Raw genomic sequence first — 25200 nt, 5'->3', positions numbered from 1 at the left:
ATTTAATTCTAGCATAAAACTGAGGCTGTAGATCTATGTCCACCTAGCCCGGGTGTTAGTACCAGTGGATATAACTAGATTTACATCTGAGGAGGCGTGCATAGGAACACTGTGTTATAACCGTATCTATTCAAATAAAGGATTATGGAATAGAGACATGGATGCTCAGAATTTATTTTTCATTTCATTTTTCCCATTTAAAACCTGCAATTCGTCACAAGCATTCTGTGTGATATGTTCTAGGCTCTTGCTCCCAGAGGCTCCTCCCAAAAAATTTCTTACACTGGGTTCCAAGTTTCGCTACAGTGGAAGGACACAAGCCCAGACAAGGAGAGCAAGTGCACTGATAGACCGCCCAGCACCTTACTTTGAGCGTTCATCAAGCAAACGCTATACAATGTCTCGCAGCTTAGATGGGGGTAAGATGCTCTTGATGGTCTTTATTTGGAGTTTTATCTTAATTTTTTTTATATTGTTAGAGAACAGATTTAAGCTTCTTGTAATCTCATGTCCCTTGAGCTTCTGTCGGATGATGCTTGTAAGTATATGCATGATACTTCATTCATTATAAAATGCCCATTAAATAAATATTAGCCTTCCGCTTTTCCTGGGCTTATTCATACGGCAGTACACAAAAGCTGTGGAAAGAAGAACAATGAAACTTCAACCTTGGCCCACCTATTCCTTCAACCACCAGTCTTTCTTCAGTTACCGAAATGCTTTCTGTTTCCCTCAGCTTTTTAGGGTGTTCCAACCAAATATACACTTGATAGTTGACCTAGATGCCAAAGAGACTCGAATAAATACATAAAACAATTGCCACCAGAACTCCTGTTTTTAGGTTTCAGATTGGTGTCACACCAGTTGTCTGCCTGCCACTATGGAGTTTAAGTCATTTCCATATAGCTTATCTGCCTGCACACCTATGGGCAGGATCCATAAACAGGGCAGGTGGGTTGGAAGTCCAGCGAGGATTGGAGCTGACGTGGCTGCGTGCAGCTAGTATTTATTAATATTAGACGGATTTGACTGGAAACTAGGGTTGTCAGGTCCACAGCCCTACCCCTCAGCTCGTTCCTGACTGGCTCACTTGAACATGGCCTCTGGGCATGCCACATGGCTGCAGAGGGAGGTGCTGGCATCCCTCAATGGCTACCTGTAGCCTAAGAAGGCCTCGGATCCAGGCTCCTGCCAGGCCAGGCCACAAACCCCACCTCCATGGAGTCCCAGGTAAGCAGCATTCTAATTTTCAGGTGTTGCCTAGATTCCGGCCTCGCCTGCATGCATACAGTGTAAATAAATTAATATATGTTGTGAAAGACAAATCAAGGCTCCTGAGCTAGCTCTTTCCTTCCTCTTTACTGCTACTTTTGTTGCTTACGCTTATCGACAATTTGCAACCCTTTAAAACTAACAAAACATGATGCTCAAAATGTGAACTCACCTAACCAATTTTCAGTTTAATACTATTTATTTGCAGATAGAAAATCGGCATGTAACTGTCTTCTAGGAAGCTGCTATTCAAATTTCTATACAAAAAAGAAAAAGAATACAAAGCAGATACCAAGAAACTGCCGGGGTCAATGGAAAAAATTGTGATCCATATAAATTAGTGATAATCCTTGGTGTTCCCTGCTGAAACTGATAACATGAGTGCTTATCACTCATTAATTTTGATCCTTTTGAGTACTAATATGCTTCCTGCTGGTTACCAAGCAACTCGCGACCTTGCTGCTATGCATGCATCTCAGAGTACAAATTGTTCTCAGTGTTGTTTTTCTTTTGCTTAGTTTTTATTAAGTAAATCCCTCTAGCAAAATTCAGATCAGAATAACCCTAATCATTGTCTTGTATGCATGCATAGGTTACATCATGGCTAACTGGACAGTGTTTTTTTTTCTGGGCAGAACATGAGCCCCTTTTTAAAAAATAGGGGGTGTAAAATGTGATTTGAGTTTACTAAGAGAGGGAAAGGTGCTCCAATAGTTTTTGATGTGCATTAAAATTGAACGTACATGTATCTCTAAATCACAGATAATATACTCGAATTCTGAAAGTGCAGATTAGGTTTTTTCCAAAGGGTTTTTTGAGGCAGAACAGAATTATGACTACATTAATTTGAAAAATCACTCTGAGTGAAGCATATAAAAAGGTGGAACATGACATGATTACAAATTGGTAATTAGATATTAACCATGGAGTAGGTTTACCTTGCACTGGTTACTAATCTGGGGAACTACACACTTGTGTAAAGTTACCAATGAATTAAATGGCATAAGTATACACCTGGCTATTTGGTTATTTTATTTGTATCTTGCTCATCCTCCAAAGAGGGATGCAGGTGGCGCTGTGGGTTAAACCACAGAGCCTAGGACTTGCCGATCAGAAGGTCGGCGGTTCGAATCCCTGCGACGGGGTGAGCTCCCGTTGCTTGGTCCCTGCTCCTGCCAACCTAGCAGTTCGAAAGCATGTCAAGTGCAAGTAGATAAATAGGTACCGCTCCAGCGGGAAGGTAAACGGCGTTTCTGTGCGCTGCTCTGGTTCGCCAGAAGCGGCTTAGTCATGCTGGCCACATGACCCGGAAGCTGTACACCGGCTGCCTTGGCCAATAAAGCGAGATGAGCACCGCAACCCCAGAGTCGGTCACGACTGGACCTAATGGTCAGGGGTCCCTTTACCTTTACATCCTCCAAAGAGCTCAGCTTATAATACAACAATCTTGTGAGAAATAGTGACTAGCTCAAGAAAACCCAGTGAGATTCATAGTACAGAGGAGATTTGATCCTGGGTTTTCTGGATTCAAGCCTATACTTAGTGTAACCTCTAGTCTTCCAATTTCCATATTCTATTCAGGCCAAATACATCTTAGAAAAGTTATGCATATAATTGTTACTATTATTCCTTTCAGAGTTCTTGCTCAGCTTTCAGTTGGCCTCCATGTGCATCACTGAAATTAAATGGAAGCCTTTAGCACAGCACAGCCAGAGACAATAATTTTATTTAAAGTAAAAATTTAAAAAATAATTTTATTAATTTAAAAGATTTTTATGCCAGCCATCAGGGTACTGTGTAAGGAATCTAACAACTGAAAAACACCAAAATAAAGGCACAATAAAATAAACATAAAGCATTGCTTCTGGTACAGATCCAAAGGAGGCTCACTGATTTATTGGAAAGGAAAATTAGATTTTTTGAAAGTTCAATATATAAGGGTGGAAATGGGGGAAAATCTTACAGAATCAGTCAAGTCTGTTTCCCCAGGACTTACCATGGAGGGCCAAATGAGACTGTAATATTGTTAGTGCTTCCAGTTTGTTTGTTCTTTAATAAGGAGCAGGTTATGTGAATGGGGAGGTCAAACCAGTTTTGGGCCTTAGAATGGGAAGGAGGAAGTGAGTTAATGCTTGGACAGATGTTTCTCTGATTGGTGTCAGTGGAACTATGCCTGCTACTTGCAGTGGAGTGAAAACTGCCATTGGCGCCCAGTTCTGATCAGGACTGTAACAGAGGGAATGTGATAAAGCCTCATGTCATGATCCTGATCTGACTTACTTACCTCCTATAAAGCTGTTTATTGGTTTTTCAAAACAACAACCATGCAAAGGCTAACAACTTGAGTAACGTCACACATCTAGTTTGTCCCCCCCCCCCATTGGCAGTCTTGCAGAGTACCATGGTATCATTTAAGTCTACAAAAATTGAATGGAAATTATTATAGCTTCTCACCGCCAGAATTTTACTCTAGGAAAAGGTTGCTACAGTTATGATTTACAGTGCAATTCCGAAACAGCTAGATAGATCGATTTGCCATAGAGTGGTGACATTTGATATGTATAGAGGAAAAGGTCTGTAATATACACAGAAGTATAATTTTGATTCATAATAACATAACATACAAATTTTGGACCATTAGAGGTGGTTTTTGATCATAATGTTTCAATGCAATCATACCAGTCCTACAAATTGTTTTTTACATACTCGGTTTTCTAAAAAAAATCTTTTTCTTTTCCAAAAATTATGGAATCTTCTTTGGATGTACAGTTTTATTTTTTTAGGTTTATACTGTCCTCCTTTTTGGCTCCATTTTGGTTGCATTGCATCTGGTTACATTATAATGAAAATAGTAAACAGAACCCTTTCCTGCTATGTGCATTGCATATTATTATTTACACTGTTCCCTTATGTGAGAAACGCTGCAACATGCTCAAATCATGTTAGTTTTTTGATGTTGAGCATTCTAGCAACTAATATTATAAATGTATTCTGAATATGTGTTATGGAGCATCTGCATGTGTATGAATACATATAAAGCCTTAATATGTGTGTATGCATATGCACACTTGTATATTTAATCCCTTTGCAAATTTACTTAGTAATTATACATGTTTCTGCATGTTTCTGAAACATGACATTTTTAGCTCCTTGGCAAATTGCTTTAATCCACATTTATTTTTATTTGGCTTTGCAGCGCAATTTATGTTAGACTTTACCTCTTCAAATTATATTTGCTTTTAGCATCAGTCAATGAAAACCATGAAATGTACATGAAGGATTCTATGTCTGCTGCAGAGGTTGGTACTGGCCAGTATGCCACGACAAAGGGCATCTCTCAAACGAACTTGATAACCACTGTGACTCCAGAGAAAAAGGCGGAAGAGGAGAAGGATGAGGACCAGAATAAAAAGAAGAAATCAGAAGAAGTCACTCCAGTCTCAACAATACGGCATGATACAAAGGTATAGTTCTATGGTTTATATTTAGCTCCGCTAGCTAAGCAAAATTAGAAGGGGTAGAAAGAAACATTTGTCATGATATATATTCATATTCAACAGGAAATATATTTATGATCCTGTGGAGTCTTTTTCTGCAATTTGAATACGATGACTTGCAACACATCCTATTTTATAGAGAAATGGTTTATTTCTAAGCAATATGATGAACTCTGCAAAAAAGTAAATAGCTTTGCTATTATGGACTGAGATGGCTTTCACATTTTCCTTATTTTTAGAAGACCAGGACTTTTATGTTTGTATTTTTTTTTAAAGATCTCACTTTTACCATGTTTTTTTAATTACTCCTGAGAAGTTTATCCAAATGGCTCTTGTGTGAATTCTTATTTTTCTAATCTAAAATATCACTACCTTCCTTTTCATGTTGTTGGAATCAGTGTCGCTGGCATACTTTTAAGTGTAGGTTTTGGCATTTCATTCCATCAGCCAGCCACAGTACTTGGGGAAATAGGTTTTAACTAATTCTGGATCCATAGCAAACCAAGCAATTTTCGGAGCCAGTAGGTCTCCTTCAGTGTCTGTTGCACACAACTAGTAGGTTCAATCAACAATGTAAATGAGGCGCTTCAGCCTAATGTTGCAGCTACGTATACTCTAAACAGCATTCTGTTCCATTTAAACCGCTTCTTTAGTTTCAGTCCTGTTTTTCAAATTTGAGGCATCTAGGTCTTTGCCAGTGTGTTCCATAACAGCATGCTTTTATAATACAATGTAGGTTTATTTCCCTAGTTTTGCATGCCCGCTGTTCATTTCTTTCACAACCACTCTGCTTTAGCAGCCTTGCACTGCACTGCTGCACACAGCCACTCCTGTATGACAGCCTGAGGTTGGCTGCTGACACCAGTGCAGTGTCACCCCAAATTGTGATGTTGCTGGCACCTTTTCTAATTACTTTGCTGACTGGGAAGCTCACAGTAAAGCTTTTACATAAATGTACAAATTCTTAATTCTGTCTTTATAGCTGCTCGGTTGGTTAAAATTTTTGATTTTGCAGCTCCAGGCAACTGAAATAAGTTTGTAAGAATAAACTGAAGCGACAGCATTCACCCTGCACTTTTAATTCAATTGTAGGGCTAAAAAGAACAAAATTTGTTGTTGCAAACTACACTGAAAGCAGTGTGTTTATTATACAGTCGTACCTTGGTTGTCGACTGCCTTGCGACTCGAACCTTTTGGCTCCCGAACGCCGCAAACCTGGAAGTCAGTGTTCCAGTTTGTGAACGTTCTTTGGAACCCAAATGTCCGGCAGGGCTTCCGTGGCTTCTGATTGAGTGCAAGAAGTCCCTACAGCCAATTGGAAGCCGCACCTTGGTTTTTGAACGTTTTTGGAAGCTGAACAGATTTCCGGAAATCTAAATGGTGATGCTTAATGAATTCTAAAATGGCTCTTACTAATAAGAAAGTATTACAGCTTATTAAGAGGACCATATATTTAGATTAAGAGAATTAAATCATACAAGCAAAGTAGATGAACAGAGATAAATACAGTAAGATAGGAAAATAAGAAAAGTTGTCTTCTTCTAAATTCAAGATTTTATGTCTTGGGTTCCAGTGCACAGATCTTTCTGTGCAATAGTGGACTGGGTACAAATAACTTTACATATGAACCTACCAAACTGTTAGTAAATGTCAGCTCTGACAGTGCCAATTACCTGTTAAGAGCAGAAGAAAAATAAACTAGATTATGCCTCTCAAACAGGTGGTCAGAATTCTGCCACCAGGTAACAATGCAGCCACCAGGTACATGGACCTGATTCACCAAAAACTCGCCCTGTGTGTGGATGCTACGATCACTGAAGTCAATAGCAGCTCTGTTGATTTTTATTTTAAAGTACAACTTGATCCATCCATTTCTCTCTCTCTCTCTCTCTCTCTCTCACACACACACACACACACACACACACACACAGCATAGTTGCATCTGCTGGGTTTTCTTTTAAAAAATCCTTTTAAAATTAGTTATTTCTCTTTTTAATTATTTTACCTCCATTTACCATATCAGAAAAGTATGGGAGATTTATTGAAAGCTTCCATGGGGTTCCTCATTTAGAAGGGCATACTTGTGATAAGACATGTATAGGCCTGCACTATAAATATATGAAAATGCTGTATCAAATTGACTGTCATAGAATTTGCTCTTGTGCTCTAAATAACTTAAATATGTACAGTATACATGGCATCCAATTAAGTTGTACTTAGAGCAGCCCCATTGAAATAAATGGACTTAAGTTACTCATGGCTAAGTTAAGACCATTGATTTCAGTGAGTCTACTTGAGGCATGCAGACAACCTTTAGACTGTCAGGAAAACTGCACTGCTAAAAACCTTGTCTAGAGAGATCATCACAGACTGCAGCAAACAGATGAAGTGATTGCCAGAGCACTATCAAGAACTGTACTCGCAGGAAAACATGGTCTCTGGCACAGCAATTGACAGCATTCAGACTCTGCTTGTCTCGGAGAGTTAGATGCTCCCCCCTTCCTTGATGAGCTGAAGAATGCCATCAACTCTCAGGCATAAGGTTAAGCCCCAGGACAGGACAAAATCTCAACAGAAGTGCTGAAAGCTAGCCTCAGTTCCTCCAACATAATGCACCTCTCATGACCACCAGGATTGTGATCCTCTATAAGAACAAAGGTGACTGCCATGATTGTAAGAACTATCATGGAATCTCCCTGCTGAATACTGTAGAAACCATCTTTGCCCCTGTAGTTCTCAACAGATTACAGTCTCTCACCAACAGAGTCTATCCAGAGTCACAATGTTGCTTTTGAGCTCAGGGGTCAACAGTTGACATGTTTTTCTCATTGCACCAGCTGCAGGAGAAATGCCAAGAGCAGAAATCCTCCTTGTACATCTCCTTCATAGACCTGACAAAAGCCTTTGACCTTGGTCAGTTAAAAAGGACTCTTCACATTGCTCAACAAAATAGGATGCCCACCTAAGCTCCACAAGATGATTGTAGCCTTCCACAAGAACATGCATGCCACTGTCCAGTATGATGGTTCATCCTCAACCCCTTTCCTATAAAGAACAGTGTAAAACAGGGCTGTGTTCTTGCCCCAACTCTCTTTGGCATATACTTATCCCTGGTGCTCGACTGAAGATCTGCCCAGCTGCAACAAAACACGTCTCTCCCATTTTGGTCTCAACAGCCACAGCAGGTGCTGTAACTTTCCAACAGTTTCACTTTACCCCTGAAGACACACTCTTCCATTGTCTCTCAAGACAGATGGATGCCAACAATCACTCTTCTAGGCATCACTTAATTGGATATCATCTTATGTCTCCCTCTCCATTTAATATCTCACTAATGCATTAGCTTCCAAATCTGCTAATGTTATACATTTACTCATGCTAACTCAGATTCTTCATCATCCTTTATTTGATTACCATTTTTGTTTAATACTTAAAAACTTTATGTCAGTGTAGTAAATTACCATAGGGCACAACTTAACAGGAAAGGGGGGGGGTCCCCAAGCTCCATTGTTAAACCAAAGCAAAGGCAGGTAAAATTATGAAAGCTGCAGGACACTTTGTAAAAGGATAACTCAGATTGACTTAGGAATAGCTATCATACTATATTTTAGAACACCTCGAAGCCATCTAGAAGGCCACATTTGAAAATACAATGTTATTTATTTTTTTCATAAATTTTATACACAGTGTGAGTGTAAAAAACAAGGACATGGAGTTTTGACTGGATCCAGCAAAGCACTGTGCATTCACATTGTTTTACCAGCAGTAGTTCATCCACTAGCAGGCTGAACCTATCCAGTTTGTATCTTTGATTCCCTGGAATCAACACAATTCATCTAAAGCTTGCTGTGTAAGAATAGATTTGAAAATTTTGTCAGCTGGTATAGTTGTAACTACAAATGGAAAGTGTCCAGATAAATAAGACATCACCGTTGGGGTACTTCTACCTGTGGACAGATAATCTGTGTAAGCCAAAGCCTCTGGACTTAAAGTCACTAAACTGTTAGAAAGCATTAAAAACTCGCAAGAACATAATCCTTTGATAAGGTTACATAGTTGAGATGTTACTACCATAATCTCTGATAGTCACCCATCTCAGAATGTGAGAGCTTTCACAGTCATGTCTCCGGTAGTATCAGTGGCTGGGCAAGTTCATAGGGGAGAAGTCTTTCAGGCTCCCTATTCCTAGCATTTTGATTTTTGGTTGGAAAGTCTGGTAGGCAGCAAAGATATGTAAAGAAATATTTAAAATGGACCATACTCATTTCTAGATGGTCCAGATAAAGATTTCTCCACTTTTGTCTCAAGTAATTGAAATTTCCCAATAGTCTAGAAAGGAAGTTCCATGTACAGCACATTACCTGTATATTATCAGGGAATAGGTAGTTTGGGACACATTGTATTTTCCCAAGAACACTTACTATCTATACACAAGCTACATGTCACCTGATTTCCATTGTAGTTCCTTCTTCGTAATATACGGTGACATTTTGTACTTCTTATATGGAAATTCTTTATAGCAAGTGGGATGGGCAACAAAACATCGCAGTGTGGTGTGCTTCTGCTTAGGGTGCCAGCCAGCCATGCCCTCATCCATTTCCCCAACACGCACTCAGTGTTCATGTTTGGGTATGTGGGATATCACCCCTTAAAATCCCCACCCCTCAAGATGTTTTGGACTTCTACGGACCTTTGTAGTTCTCCCAAGAAGGCTGATACCACCCTCTTTTTCTCAGTTTGGCTACAGTTATAGAAACATACATAAATTTTATCCCACTTTTAACAGCTTCTCAAAAGACTCCCAGGTGATGAAAAATTTTCTTTAACAAATCCTTACTGCCTCCAAACAATTCCAAGCATTCCTTGGAAAGAATGTTTGGGAGGATCAGTTTCTCTTTCATGCCAATGTCTTGTTCTAGTTTCCAATTCCTTCTAACTGTAGCTTAATGTAATGACTAATTTGGGCAAAATATGGTAGTGGTAACCCTCCAAACCATGGGATTGAAGTGGGTTTGTAAACCATGGCCTGGAAATTGGCACTTGCTTTGATGTGCAAATAGGTATGTTATAGTAAAACAGGATTAGAGCAGACTGGAAATGGAAGAGGGAATTGGTGCATGTACCAAGGTGATGAAGGACTATGAAGGTTTGTAGCAGATATGGAGAACCTTTGGCCCTCAGATGTTCTGCTACTACAGCTCCTATCAACCCTGGGTATTGCCCATGCTTGCTGGGGTTGATGAGTGTTGCAGTTAAGAAAATCTGGAGGGCCAAAGGTTCCTCACATCTGGTCTATAACACAATTCCATTTTTTTCAAATCATGGTTTGGGTGACTATCTCAATTGAGCTTTCATGTTTAAGAATATCTAGTTTATTAACCAAATGTAGTAGCTGGGTTTCTACCGAATATGTACATTTGAATATTTTAAAATATAAGATGCCTAATACTGTTAACAGACACATTGACCTTCGAATTTGTGTTATTGGACTGCTCTCCTTCATTTGAATAGCTATGGCATGTGGCAAGGGAATTTAATCCAGTGAATAAATTTGGTTTTTTAAAACTTATGTAATAAACTTTTTATATACAGAGGAAATTAACTAATTACAATTTTCTTTTGTCCTTTTGCTCTTGCACTTTGTTTGCTGCTCTTTCTTCTTTTTCATCAGCCACCTTTGCTTGGTACAGATCCATTACATACCTCACCATCCTCACAATCTGGTCCCTTTGCATCTTCAACAAAGCCCCGTAGGAGATGTAAGGAGAGTGGTCGAAAACCATTAGATTGCAAGTCATCTAAAAACACTGTTCAAAAGCCTGACGAGTCTGAGTTGGACTCTGAAAGAAAAGGAAGAGTTTGCTCAGTTGAACAAGATATGGCCTTCAGCTATAAACAAAAGGCTGGTAAAGGCGGGACATTGTTTTCCTTCTCCTTGCAACTTCCAGAATCATTCCCCACACTCCTGGATGATGATGGCTACTTATCCTTTCCTAATCTCTCTGAAACCAACTTTCTGCCAGAAAGTGTGCAGCACTTCCTTCCCATTCGCTCACCATCCCTTGTGCCTTGTTTCCTCTTCATCTTTTTCTTTCTGCTTTCTGCCTCTTTCTCAGTGCCATATGCTCTCACTCTCTCCTTTCCTCTGGCTATGTGCCTCTGCTACCTGGAGCCCAAGGCGGCCTCCTTGAGTGCTTCACTTGACAATGACCTGAGTGACAGTTCAGAGGAAGAGGTGTGTACCTCGGCACAGAACACACTTTTTGGTGTTCATTGCTTCAGTCCTAAAGAGTGTTAGAATGCTGCAATAGTGGTCCTACTTTCAGAGCCTCATTTCTGTCTGTGCTGATATGTTCAGAATTTTTTAATTTTTGTTGTGTTGAGTGTAGTTTGAGCCTCAGGGTTAGGCACAATGCTAGATTTATGAAGTAGTGGTATCAACTCTTTTTTTTATATATAAAAAAACCTTATTCTAAGACTCAAGAACTTTTAACTAGCTGTCTCTTGTACTTGTACATCCAAAATCTATTTTACAGGTTTCAGTGCCACCCAAGAGTAAGTAATTAGGAACACTATATATTCCAACTATACATTTGTAGTAGGTAAAAATTAAAATTAGGTCTGAATTGTTTGAGTAGCCTTTTATTTTTGTAAGACACCAAGCCAGTCTCTCAGCATCAATAAAATACATTGAATCTTTGAGGTGTTTGTTATTTCATTGTGGGTATTAGAACTTCTTTCCTGTAAATCCAGCTGGTGTTTCATTAAATAGACCCACTGAATGAATAAAATAGTCCCCACAGAAAATATAACTATCAGTTATCTTGTGGTACCATGTGCTATGCTTCACTTACTGCCAAAATTAATGCTTTCTATAATCACAGTGAAGAGCACTTTCCAGTATGTTTAGCAAGGAAATAGTCTAGACTGGCAATAAATTATCCATAAATTGTTGTTTCCAAGGACATTACAGTTAAAAGGGATGACAATCTTTTGCCCATAGATCTGGTCATTTTTTGTACTGGCATAAAATCTTAAACAGAATTTGCCATTTATATTAGCTTGCGAATAACAATTACTAGTAATAATCATATTAATATGTTGTATTCTCCAAGTAAAAATATAACAATATTTAGGTTAATCAGGCTGCAATCCGGAACACACCCCTTTTTCCATTTGTGACATCAGGATAATGTTTTTTAGAGTTCATTCCAAACCTAACTTGTCAGTTAATTTCCAATGAAGTCAACATTACTTACTTCTAAGTAAAAGTGTATAGGATTGGGTTGGATATGAAAGGTTTTTGAAACTGGCTTGGTTCAGATGTAGAGTCAAAGCATGGTTAGGTGTTATGTTAATTAGTCTTCTGTTTGCACACTTCCACCCCCTTCCTTTGTCCACCACTTCAATTTCCTACTTCTGCTTTAGTCCAAATAATTGTTTCCTAGGATATCTGAATTGGAAGACTATGGTTGTGTTTCTCTAACAAACCAGGATCAATCCTCATTTGGAAGACAGGGCAAACTATATTTTGCCAGTTCAGATACTATAACAAAGATTTACACCAAAGTTAAAGTAAATAATTGACATGAAGTGCACAATGGGAGGAAAAGAGTGGGATGGGGGTCAGGGTTCACAAGGATTAAGCTCACATGTATGATACCAAATTCTGGCATTATATGTGAACCAGCCCTATAATAATCTCAGGACCAGGACTTCTTTAATAGATTTATACAGACTTGTGCCTAATCCAGGGTGCTTCTCTTGTTGGACATACTGCATGAAGTTTACTTTATTTCAAACTTGGGCATGTCTGCATTACACCAGCAAAACAAAACACAGCAGTTACTATGACAAGTTAGAAAACAGGTGGCTGGAATTTTCTATATTTTGAAGCTATTTTACATTTTCTTTGAAAAGGCCATTTCCGTCTGTTAGTTCCAGCACAGTAGTGTACTATTCAAAATTAATGCTGGTCAGTGATTATCTGCTTACCCTTTTACAACTTCCTGCTCCTGGGGAAACCTGCTTTTCTTAAGGCCCCTTGAGATTTCATTTTACTGTTTTGCATTGGTTTGCTTTCTTCACTCAGCTAGCAACTTGTTAGCTTTGTATACCTTGAGTGTGCTTCGTCCACAGACATACAATTTAGCATTCAGATTCTTGCTTCAATTGATAAAAGCTGTAAAAGACTTGGAGGTGATAGAATCTCCATTTTGAACATTGCCTCTAAAATTAGTTGAAAGGCATTTCTAGAGATATTGCTTCTGCTTTCCTGTGCAGAAAATAGCACTTTATACTGCAGGGTTAATTACCAGTATTCCTAAGACTCTGCCCACCAGCATACTTAGCATATGGTTACTCATACCCTGATAGAAGTAAGCCAAAATCAGTCTTTATAGAGTTACACCAGAGGAAATACTTAAATTATTCATGGTTTAAAATTAACCCACACATGTAAAACTCGCTATCAGTGCAACCCTGTACATGTCTACTCAGAAGTAAGCCCCACTGAGTTCAATGGGACATACTTCCAGGTAAGTGTGTATAGAACTGCAGCCTGCTACTTTCAATTTTATTTTGTTTAATAAAATGGGTTAGTTGATTTTTTTTTTTAAGTTGCCAATAGAGTAGATGGTTTCATGTGAACCCCAGTGACAATTAATATATGCAAATCATTTTAATTAGTGTTATAGAATAGTGTCATACTAAATATGTAACACAAATCTCTGCCATTCACAAACTCACTACTGAGCTTTGCCTTGCTAAGTGATCTGAACAACAGGCTCACACAACATGGTGTCCACCAAATGTTTTGGTCTACATCCTTTGAGCCCCAGGCAACACAGGCATTAGCATGTAAGGGATATTGCTTAAGTGAAAATTTTCCCTTGGTATAGATCCAAGCCTGCTGCTGACTCCTGGACTTGTATCTAACTTCTATTTATATTTCACCATTCTTATATCATGGGACATAAGATGTACATGTGGCCTCCATGTGGACTGCCTCAGGCACTGACCAGACCTGGACCAGCTTAACTTCAGAAAGGAAAGGAAATCATGCTTTTGTTTTGCAGTATGGTTTCCTGGGTGAAAAATATTTTTCAAGTATTAAGGGTATGTGTGTGCTGAGTTGGTGACTTTTTGTTTGTTTGTTGCATGCATTTCCCTTTCAAATACACGTGGATGGGGTCCCAGTCTAGGTCAAGCCCAGTACAAGATAGGGAATATATATGTACTTGTACCCTTCATGCTGATCAAACCAAACAGCCTACCAGTTTACTGTAGCAAATTGAGTGGCTGTGAGAAGGATCTCTACTTTTTCAGAATATCTTCTTGGAGCCTGACATTGCTCACACATGGTCTTTTTACAGATTATTCAAGCCCTTGAAATATTTATTGTACTCAGTGTTGGACACAACTGGCATGGTGCCATCAGAAACTATCTAACATATTCTTACAACATTGTGTTACCTGTGACCAGTAAAGCTGGCAAAACCTGTACTGATGAGAATGGAAGCTTTATATTGCGCTGAGCTACCATACAGCTTTCCTTTTATGAATATAATTTGGTTTTCTTTTATATATTTTTTATTTTGCAAATATAAAAAGTATAAAATATTGTCACAGTAACTATAAAAATAATGTCCCATTCTTAACTTATAATACCATTAAATTATTACTTGTACCCCATACATCTGACTGAGTTGCACCAGCCACTCTGCAGCTTCCAACAGAATACACCCACCCACATCCACACAATTAAACATTAAAAACTTGCTGATACAGGGCTGCCTTCTGATGTCTATGGAAGGTTGTATAATTGTTTGTCTCTCTGGCAACTGATGGGAGGGTGTTTTAGTGGGCGGATGCTCCAAGGCTCTCTGCCGGGTTCCCTGTAACTTCACTTCTCACAATGAGGGAACTGCCAGAAGGCCCTCAGAACTGGACCTCAGTGTCTGGGCTGAACTTACAAATATATTAATATCAGCAGTCCATTTGTCCAAATAGATATCTAAACAAGAGCAATGATTATAAGATATATATTCAGAACACAGAAAGGCCAGTAAGACCACTGAGTAGTGGGTGGCAGGAACCTATCCATCAATCTTTGAAATACTGTATAAGCCTCTTTGCAGTCATAAGGGCTTGCAGAATTCAGTTTTGTTGCCCATCTGATGATCCTAACACAGCAAGAATATAATTTAAAGTGTGTGAAATATCTAGGATTTTTTTTAAAAAAAAGTTTCACTATTTGTAAAATCTGAAAGATTTCCCTAACCCCATCCCAATACTTCATCAACTTTTTAAAAGTTGATAATACCTGGATGTAGTAATTCATTTTGAGGCACTAATAACAAAGATGTTCTTGATACATTCTTAGTTACCAGTAGATTAGGATGGATAATGCTGTGCTTTGTTTCACTTGGATCATTTGTACCTACTAAATGTCATTATTATTTTATTTTTTAAAAATAATTGTCATGTTTTGTAAATTGGAATGGAAAGTCTTTTTGTCTTTTTTATTTTTAAATATGTCCTTACAGTGTTAGAATTGGTATCAGCATCTCATATGTTGGTTGAGAATTGCAATTCTCTCAAAGAAAGAATAGCAGATTCTGTTACATTTAACCCATCTCTTGAAACACTTTGGTAATGCAGACAGCCTTATACCCTTTTTTATATGTGAGGAAAATAAAATCTGTACAAATGAGGGGCTGAAAGTCAGGTGACTGTTAAAGTAGCTATGTATATGCATATATACAAACAAATTTATTTCTGCTTTTTCCCTTTTCAAATATGAACTCAATAAACTACCAACATTTTTCTAATTTTTCATTAAAAACGTACTTTTTGTGCATTGTAGTTGGACTAATTGCTTTTGGAAGCTTTACTTCTTGTTAAGCCACCTGGCTTTCCTCAGTAGAATTAAAAGCTATACTTACATACTTTTTCTGGTACTATTTTGTTTGGCTAATAATGTCTTAAATCAAAAGCCATATTCTTTGTACAGTATGCCTTGAGCCTTCCTCTGAGTCTGGTCTGTTTTTTTTCCTGATTTTGCTTCTTTTAAAGTGTCTATAGTTTGAAAAGCAACTCAAGTGCAGTTCACAGGGATGTAGACTTGGCAAATCAACCTCTGACTTGTGTTTACTTACAAACTGGGTTTATTCTTTATTCCTGCTTACCCATTGGAACCTGGTTACTTGTATAACAAAACAGACTGACAGTGAAAGGACAGATACTGCAGCTGATGGGGAAACCACTGCCACAGAGGTTTGTACAGTTGATATCACACAGTTGTCAAAGAGTGTATCATGTACCTTCTCCCATCAGATCTTGCACATTAGCACTGTTTTGCCTGTTATTCATGGAATAGAACACCCTTTTCAACACAATATGGGCTCAGGATCTGATACATGAATACACAATACATAACCACACACATTTTGCATACATGAAGGATTTGCAGCTTTTCATCTCAAAGCACCAGTACTAATTAGAAAAGCTGTACTTGGGTGCTATTCATGTATGTAGTTTCCAGATATTGGAGCCCAAATACATAAAACACTAGCAAAACGCCTATGATCATGATGAGCTAAGGTGGGGGGGTGGAGTCAGAGTGTATACTGAATGGCTCCTGTAAGATACAGTGCATCTCTCTATGCTGTGCACCAAGACACAGTAACTTCACTATGGGATTCCTGTCAGTCTCACGCGTGGAGGGCAGCTTTTTCCCTTAGCGAATGACATTCACTTATATGAAACTTAAAGGGTTTGCATGGGAAGGATTGCATTTCTCTGCCCTTTATTCTTCAGCTTTTGAGAGTGAAGCCTACTCCTATCATCCTAGGCCATTTTGTTTCTGTGGCATGTTTTTAAAACTCAATGTTTCAAATATGCTTTGTTGTGTATTATTTTAGAATAAAAGAAACATAGTACATAGAAATAAAACAATAGCAAAGCAACCAGATGCAAAGTAACTAATTCATATAGTAGCATTATTTGGCTTCTGAAATATAGCTTGCACACAAATACAGACAGTGAATTGCCTATAATCAGAGTTCTGCTAAATGATTTACTGCAAAATAAAAAACAGAACAGCATACATAATAAATAAAACCAGTGCTTTTGGGGTGAGGGGGAATGAGGTGCCAGTATCTGAATATTGATAAAAGTGCCTTCTGTAGCAAAAAAAGAAGTGATGGTAATCCATAAGTGAGCACTATCTCAACAAAAAGCACTGATTAAAAGCAACCACATAAAATTAGCATTTTTTAATTTTTTTGCTGAATTTTCATAGCACACCCAAATCCATACAATGTTGACACCTGCCTCAACTCCACTGTGACAGTGTTTCATAATACAGGGGCTACTGTGCTGAATGCTCTCAGATTTTATTTCTGTTTCTGGCACATGAAACACCTCCTCAGCCCCTGGGAAGTCCACTCACAGGAAGTCTGAATTCAGCCCATAGTCTCCAGCTTCTAAATACCTTCCTAATTTAGGAAGCCTGTTCGATCCTTCTTCTGAATGTTCAGACAGAAAGAACCATCTGCCTCAGTGTTATCTTAAGATTTAAAAAACCCCATACTAAATAAAAGTATGAATACAATTTTACTATCCAAAACTATGAAGGTAGAGAGGAGCTTATTTGCATTTCACTGAATAGTTGGTGTTTCTTCAAAACCTGCTTCAGTGAAATCTAGTCCACCCTTCACTCAAGAATCCCATTGTACAAACAATATGAAAATTGCAATTAACAATACAAATGTAAAACGAAATAAGCCAATCAGCACCATAAAATTCACTGCACACTTTTGGAATTCCCCTTTCCAAGTTATTTAAACCATAACATCCTTATTTGAGTGCCTGAGGTAAACTGCAGTGTGCACATTCATGTTCTATAGGACCAGATTATTGAGATAATGTATATGAATCACTTTAAAAAGCTATTATAATTATTGTAGACATAAAGTATTTTTTCCCAATCTTTCCTATATTAACAGTCTGATCAAGAAGAAGATGGTGATCTCAAGGCACAGGTAGGTGGAAGAATGGCTTGTCTTATGCTTAATTGTTGGTACACTTCCTCTACCAATTTACCCAGAACAGCATTTTGTATCCTTTCAGTACTATGGCCCTTACTTTTCCCTTTCTCTTTCAATTTTTTCAGAATAGTCTGATTAAGCGCATAAAGGGTGAAAATGTGTATGTCAAACATAGTAATCTTATGTTAGAGGTTGGTATTGGTATATACCAGTGCATGTACTCTCCTTGTGATTTGAATATAGTGGTTAAGCTGTGGATCTGCACTCTGATGCATGGGATGTGTATTTTCACTTGCTAATAAATCAAATGCCTCTCTCTCTCTCCTAAGATTATGACTTTCTGTTACACTGTTGTTTAGGACTGTGTTTGTATATATGTAGATCAGGGGTATGTAGATGTACCTCTTAACAGGTAGAATGTGTATAAAATCTGACCATCCTAAGAATATTTGATGCTTAATGAATTAGGACCACTTTACACATTGCATTTTGAAGTAAGCCTATAAAATCTTTTCCACATATGTGTAAAAACATAAAGTAGAAATGCCTGTTAATAGAGGTAAACTTGCCAGGGAGCTGGGACTGGCTGCAGAGATCCCTCACAAGTGTACCCTGAGCGGCAAGGGTGAGTTTGCCACCATGCTATGTGCAAAGTGTCCTAAGAGTTTATATGTGACTATCCTTTGAAACACCACAGTTCCCCGAGAGTGTTGTGTTACTGTTGTGAGACATAATCTTGTCAAGGCTTCTTTTGCTGACTAACGCACATGACTTGTTTTTTTTTTTCATATCTTGTCAATTAAGATAAAGTAGGTATTTTTAAAAATGCTGTTTTTCTTTTTTTCTTTTCAGGAACTAGATAAAAACCAGGAAGACCTGATGAAACACCAGACCAATATAAGTGAGCTGAAACGGACATTCTTGGAAACTTCCGCAGATACCTCAGGGACCAATGAATGGGAGAAGAGGCTTTCTACATCACCAGTCCGGCTTGCTGCAAGACATGAAGAAGCTCCTATGATTGAACCACTTGTGCCTGAAGAGGTGATCTTTCTGTCCTTCAACCTTTAACTCTCCAGTAAAACTTTCATGGGTGCTTAATAGGCCAACCAATTTCAATTAAAAAAATGCATATGTTAAATTAGGTTGCCATAAATACCAGTTGGGGTACAAAATTGCCAAGATATGCTAAAGATCTGAAACAAAAATATTATTATTTTTTTTGGTAGCTGGATGAAAAGAAAAGATGGTAGAATTTTATTATTCTACCAAGCAAACCTAGGAGGTAAAATGGTCACAGATCAGCCAAGCATAGAGGATTCCTGTTCCTGAATTCATAACATATACAAAACATAACCCAGTCAAGATCATTATTTGTTGCTAACCATCAGGGGACCAGTCTCCTACATGCCTCCCCACCTCCACTATAGGGAGACCTATGGCCCTGTAGAAGAACGCGCCACCTGTAAGGTAACTGGTAAAGGTAAAGGTACCCCTGACCGTACGGGCCAGTTGTGTCCAACTCTAGGGTCTCACTTAAGAGGCCGGGGGCCAGCGCTGTCCAGAGACACTTCCGGGTCACGTGGCCAGCGTGACAAAGCTGCATCTGGCGAGCGAGTGCAGCACACGGAAACACCATTTACCTTCCTGCCAGTAAGCAGTCCCTATTTATCTACTTGCACCCGGGGGTGCTTTCGAACTGCTAGGTTGGCAGGCGCTGGGACCGAGCAATGGGAGCGCAACCCGCCGCAGGGATTTGAACCGCCGACCTTTCGATCAGCAAGTCCTAGGCACTGAGGCTTTTACCCACAGCGCCACCCGCGTCCCTTAAGGTAACTGGTAGCAGATGAAAATTAGTTACAGACTGCTGACAGGGAATTAGTTTACATCCTGTTTTCATTCAGAATTTTAGGAACGTCTGCAGGCACTGTGCAATGTCCCATATAATGATACTGTGCAGAATTGGGCATCCCTTAGACCACTAAAATCAATGAACTTAAGAATGTCTAATTCTACCTAAGATGAGCTGTTAAAGCCACCATCTGAAATGCTAGCTTTGATGGACTTGCTTCTCTCCCCGCATTGCTCAAAAATCAGTTTTCTCCTTTGTTTGTTAAGCAAGATAGCTCAGTAAGTGACTGGGGAAACACAGCCAGATGGGCAGGGAATAATGATGATGAGGATGATGATACTCGTGCCTTAGCAAGTGAAAAGATAAGGCGTGTTTATTAAAGCTCATATATTTATGCGTCCATTCCCTCTTATTCATTAGACCAAAGAAGAAAGAGAAAAATCTGAAAAGCGTATATTTTTGCAGAAGGAAAGCACTGCATACCTTGATTCTCAGGTAAAAAGCAGCACACTTTCTTATGATTCAAACAGGCCACATTTTGTGCTACTGGCTTGATAAACACATCATACTCCTTTTTCTAAGCAATTTTCTATTTTAAAAAGTCAGTAGCAGGTAAAATTGTCAAGCAGATTGCAAGACTAAATGAATACATTGCAAAGGTCTGTGAGATCCCTTCGTTTGCATTTGCATGTGTAAATGTCTCATTGAAAATACTACGCTGTGTTCATCTGGAAGGGGTGGGGTTCATGTCCAATCCCAGTTTCTTCATGAATATTCTCGTTATCATACACGTTTGAACACATTCACTTGCTCCTGCCAGATGTTAATGTCTATTGTCAATATCTGTAAGTATGCAAGTATGGTGCCCCCAATCAAAGATCCTAATAGGATTCAAGAGAGTCAATTTTCTCTCCTTGTTCTTCCACGTGAATATATCCAGGCAGGGAGAGAGGCTTACAGGGAAAGGTTGTGCACATACTCATAACCTCGCTCGCCTCTCTCCCTATGCTTGGTCGTTATTCAAGCTTCAGAGGGCACATATCCTAAATGGCATATTTGTGTGTAAGCTAAGCCCCAGACTGCCCTAAGGCAAGGATCGCCAGCCAGTTTGGACACCTGAATTTTGGGAGAGTGCTCTGGGTGCCAGTGATAAAATGGATGCCATGGGGGTGTGGCATAACATAAAATTAGAGAGGGTGCAGTCGCTGTTGCTTCTCTCTCCTTTCCCCTAACAACCTCATGCTTGCTGCGGGAAGTCAGCTATGTCCTGCTGGTCCTGGTTGTGGAGATACAGCTGAAAGGCACATTAACCCTGTTTCACCTATTATAAACCTAAACCAAAGCCTCAGCTGCCCTCCTCTATCCACTTACTTGGGTGCAAGCTCCATTAAACACAAAGAGACCTACTTTTGAGTAGACAAATTTATCACTGTACTGTAAGTTAACTCTTCTTCTTCTTCTTTGGCGATCACTCGTAGCTGTGTAAGTTTGTCTTCCATAAACACGGTTTTAACAATGAGTCTGAAAGTGACTGTGGAGCCCAGTTACCTATACAGTGAAAGAGGGCCCAGGTTTGAGTCCTAAGGTTCTCTGCAGAGTTTTCACATTTTGTATTTGCCACTTGAGGAGAGGATTCTTTAACTTCCATCTGTACTTATAGTACAATAATATTTGCAGAAAATAACTTCCAGGGAGTACCTGATGTCAGATGAACCCACCACAGAAAATATTCATACTGATTGCTAAGAAAAGAGTAAAGAGCAAGCTATATGGATTCCAAAAACCCTGTAAAATAAGACAAAGCAGGAAAAGTGCACAAAGGAGAAAAGGGGGGGAAACAACGGTTCTTTAGAGATTCCAGAGATTCCTCAGTTCCAGATATTCCTATTGCCTGGTATTCAACTCACTTACCAAAACCACTCTGAAGTCACACATTGACTAGAAACACTGACAGGTTGGCTAATTACACAGAAATCACATAGAAGGGTATCTACACATTTTGCTTCATAACTTTCTAGGAAGGATAGACTTACTTTTTTTAAAAAAAATGAAAGCTCAAAATCTGGGGCCCCTGTTGGGGACACCACTCAATAACTTTTCAGGTGACACATTGGTGACTCCTATCTAGTGCTGTCCTAGGTCATTTCTCATGCATGTTTGGGGGAAAGGGGGAAAATAAATTTATGAGAATCCCTTCTGTGCTCATGTGAGAAAGGATCATACCTTTGTGAATACTCTTTAAAAAGTAATGTAGAGCAACTTGTAGACTTCGCCCCTAGCCAGTGGAACTAAAGGTTAAATTGCAAGAGGGAGATTATGTTGACCACTTCTCAGCAAACAAGGATCCAGTTTGTCTCATTCAAACTCTGTAATACCTGCACAGCAGTTTTAAACATTTATTGCTGGGAGTAAGTGCAAATTATTTCATTGCTACATATTCTAAATATGCATGTTTGGGACTGAATCCTTAGAATGTAATGTATACTGAATAGAAAACTGTACAATAGTGTAAATAACTTCTGATAAGACTACCCTGCAATATACAGTATTTTCAGTAGTCAATATATTTTAAGTAAATTGGTTTAGGAATAATAATGTGATGTTCCTTCTTATATTACTTATGTTGTTAAGTTTAGTTTCTACAAGTTGAAATACTTAAGATGCCTACAGACTTTTGAAAACTACACAGGATAAAATGTATATCATCTCTAGATGGCTATTGTACTTTCTTAAAAGGTATTATATTTTAGTTTCCTAACACAAAGGTAAACCACTAGTTGTTCTAATTTAGCTTTTATATTTCAAATATAGGGCACTGAGGATTGGGTTATTGTAGACAAAGTACCCACTGAGGTAGTTGATGGTGAATCGAAAACCATTGTGACATACAAAGTAATGACTGTGAGCAGTAAAACTGGTGACATCCCTGGCAAGCTTTTAAAATCCACTGACATACAGAGCTTTGAGGACTTGGAAGGTGAATTGCAGTCGAAAGACTACAATAAGCAGAAAATGTACACCTTAGGAAAATCCTACGATACTGTTTCTGGGAAAATTCTAACCATGACCACTAAAGTAAAAGAGGGAGAAAAAATTGCGCCATCATCACTCGAAGCATTTCAAAAAATGGAAAGGGCAGTGCCAGAATCTGTGAAAATCATTCCCGTAGTAGCAGAATATGAAATTCTAGAACCAATTACTGATGAGAGAGCCAGAAAATTATCTGATTCAAAAAGAAGGGTATCTGAATCTTTGACACCTATTAAAGAGACAGACTCCCGGCTGCAGAGCCCTGAAGATGAAAGTTTGAAGAAGACCTTAAAGATGGACCAGGATTCACAGTTGCGTGATACACTGGGAAGCATACAGATTTCCAGAGCTGAGAAACCTCTTGACAGTGAAAGACTAAAAGGAGAGGCATTTGGTCGGAAAGAAAAGAATATATCTGAGTGGAAGTATTCCAGAGAACCACCCTTGACCATTGCTACTGCTCACTATGTTACTGAATCATCAGCATCAAGAGTAGTGGTAACATGCAACTTTGCCACAGCTTAAAGATAAAAGCATGACTTCTTTAGGCAATACCCTCACTACCCTGCCTTTCGGTCCTTTTGCTGCCTGGCTTTATGTTGACAACAGCCAACCCAGCTTCTTATTATTTCCTCATGGTTTAAGCCAATTAACACAATACAAACCAGGCATTTTTAGGCTTTCAGTGTTACTGAACAGTAGTATGCTGCTATGGCTTGTTTTGGAAGGGGGGAAATACTTCACAAGACCAGCAAAATCCTAATGCTAACAACTTTTTTTTTTAATTTTAGATTACTGCTTATAGTCATTACAGACTTGTGCTAATTTATTTTCCCATTATTTTCCTCTCTGTATCCCCACCACTTTACCTCCTTTCCTTTGTCTGTCTGTTTTTGTCTATTAACACAATGTGTGTGTGTGTGCGTGCGTGCGAGTGCGTATCTGCTTCTGTTTGTGTGTATGTGCTTGTGTGTGACTCTACATTTTTCTGTCCATTTAGACAAAACAGCTCTCCGGTGAAAAAGCTCTGGATGGTTCAGATATCTTCACTTTAATAGAGTCTGCAAGAAAACCAACTGAGTTCATAGGAGGGGTTACATCTACTTCACATAGCTGGGCACAGGTGGCCATTTGATTCCATCTTTAGATTTTATTATTATTTTACCCTGATGGGACTGGGGATTTTTTTAAAAAAAAAACTTTGTGGTGATAGTTTGATTTTTATTTTGCACGTAGGTGTACTAGTGTTACTTTATATACATTACTATCTTCAAAATCTGCATGGAAAATATAGCACCATATGCTGGTTAGCTTTCCCCCTCAATTTAGAGCACACATAAAACCCTGAAAAGAACAACCGGGTGTTTTCTGTTGTTTCCTTCTGAGCTGTTTAATATATTGGAAGTACACTGAGACTTTAAATGAGTATTTCAGATGACGATAAATTACATTCTGTTAACTTTTGTACCACTATCCAGTTTTATGAGAACTCAAGCAAACACCCTGTATAAAAAAGCAAGCAAAACAAAGAAAAATTGGCCAAGACTAATACGCTTTAGCATTGTAGTTATACGCCACATTAGCTTTTGATATTAACTTCTTTTCCCTGCAGAGAACAGAAGCTAAAACCGATCAGGAGATACGTTCTAGTGAGAAGAAGACAGAGGAGGAGAAGCAACAGGAGGCTGTGAAGAAGGTTGTGCAGGAAACTGTAATGGTGGAGGAGAGACATGTGATGAGTGTGCATGCAAGTGGGGATGCTGCTAAATTGGCTGGCGTTCAGCTGGATACAACAGCAGAGGCAATATCGCATGTGGCTTCTAGCATCAAAGGGAAGGAGGGCTCTGCTGTGACTGAGGGGGCTAAAGAGGAAAAGATGCAGGAGGCTGAGAAAGCTTTAACCAAACAGGAAGAAACTGCTACTGTATCTCACGATCAGGAGGAGAGTGCAGCAGCCCATGCTTTGGATGCACTGGAAAGAAAACCTCTTTTTGAGGTAACTAAAAATGTCTGAGCAGCCAATTCTGCACAAAAGCATACATTTGTGTCCTCTTTAAATTAGATTCACTAACAAAGTGTTAAAGCAAATGCTAGATGGTTATTGTAAGCAGTTTGTTTCTCACCTTAAATGACATGGTCGTGTGTGATGGTTTCCTGCGATGGCTTCCATGTAAAAAAGTTGAGTTTAGACCACATGTACACAATTGCATGCAATTAGCACTGCATGTTCATGAGATGAAATACATGTGGCAATATTCAGATGGTGTACAAGCTGTTCTCCTACATGATGGTGTGTGTTCTGTGTAGCAAATACCTCATGATGCAGTCCGTGTTTTCCCCCTTGCATGGCAGCCATGAGGCTTGTTGCTGGTTTCATTTATTTTACTCTATTGTTCCTTGGGCATCATGCAGTTTATAAAGAAGATTCCATAGTGCTGAGGATCAGGGACTATCCATGTTGGCATTGCAATGGATCTTACCTGATCCTGAGCCTAAG

The 25200-nt window shown here is 38.9% G+C and overlaps 1 protein-coding gene and 1 long non-coding RNA gene across 52 annotated transcripts in view; one reads left to right on the top strand and one right to left on the bottom strand.

Annotated features, from left to right (window-relative positions):
- LOC310681995 overlaps positions 1-25200 on the bottom strand; it is a 44547-nt gene that overhangs the window by 5348 nt on the left and 13999 nt on the right. The window contains exons 3-4 of one of the 2 annotated variants that reach the window (XR_014513706.1): positions 10473-10609; positions 430-638 (exon numbers count right to left, since the gene is read on the bottom strand). This is a non-coding gene — a long non-coding RNA (uncharacterized lncRNA). Of the gene's footprint in view, positions 1-429; positions 639-10472; positions 10610-25200 lie in introns of those variants that run through there. The other variant, XR_014513705.1, reaches the window with a different exon arrangement.
- Positions 1-25200, top strand: part of EPB41L3 (erythrocyte membrane protein band 4.1 like 3) — a 129373-nt gene that overhangs the window by 93890 nt on the left and 10283 nt on the right. For 6 of the 50 annotated variants that reach the window (XM_083450046.1, XM_083450092.1, XM_083450044.1 and 3 more), the window contains exons 11-21: positions 244-419; positions 4516-4736; positions 10441-11004; positions 15993-16046; positions 17780-17815; positions 17947-18012; positions 18674-18865; positions 20094-20168; positions 22485-23201; positions 23704-23826; positions 24316-24699. In XM_083450046.1, the coding sequence (XP_083306172.1) occupies positions 244-419; positions 4516-4736; positions 10441-11004; positions 15993-16046; positions 17780-17815; positions 17947-18012; positions 18674-18865; positions 20094-20168; positions 22485-23201; positions 23704-23826; positions 24316-24699 (2608 nt within the window). The remainder of the gene's footprint in view (positions 1-243; positions 420-4515; positions 4737-10440; positions 11005-15992; positions 16047-17779; positions 17816-17946; positions 18013-18673; positions 18866-20093; positions 20169-22484; positions 23202-23703; positions 23827-24315; positions 24700-25200) is intronic. The other 44 variants (XM_083450047.1, XM_083450088.1, XM_083450090.1 and 41 more) reach the window with 28 other exon arrangements.

This window comes from Podarcis tiliguerta (genome assembly GCF_965153285.1).
Source record: "Podarcis tiliguerta genome assembly, chromosome: 7".
Lineage (NCBI taxonomy): Eukaryota > Metazoa > Chordata > Lepidosauria > Squamata > Lacertidae > Podarcis > Podarcis tiliguerta.
The sequence above is the reverse complement of the archived record's forward strand: the minus strand, read 5'-3'. Positions and strand labels throughout refer to the sequence as shown.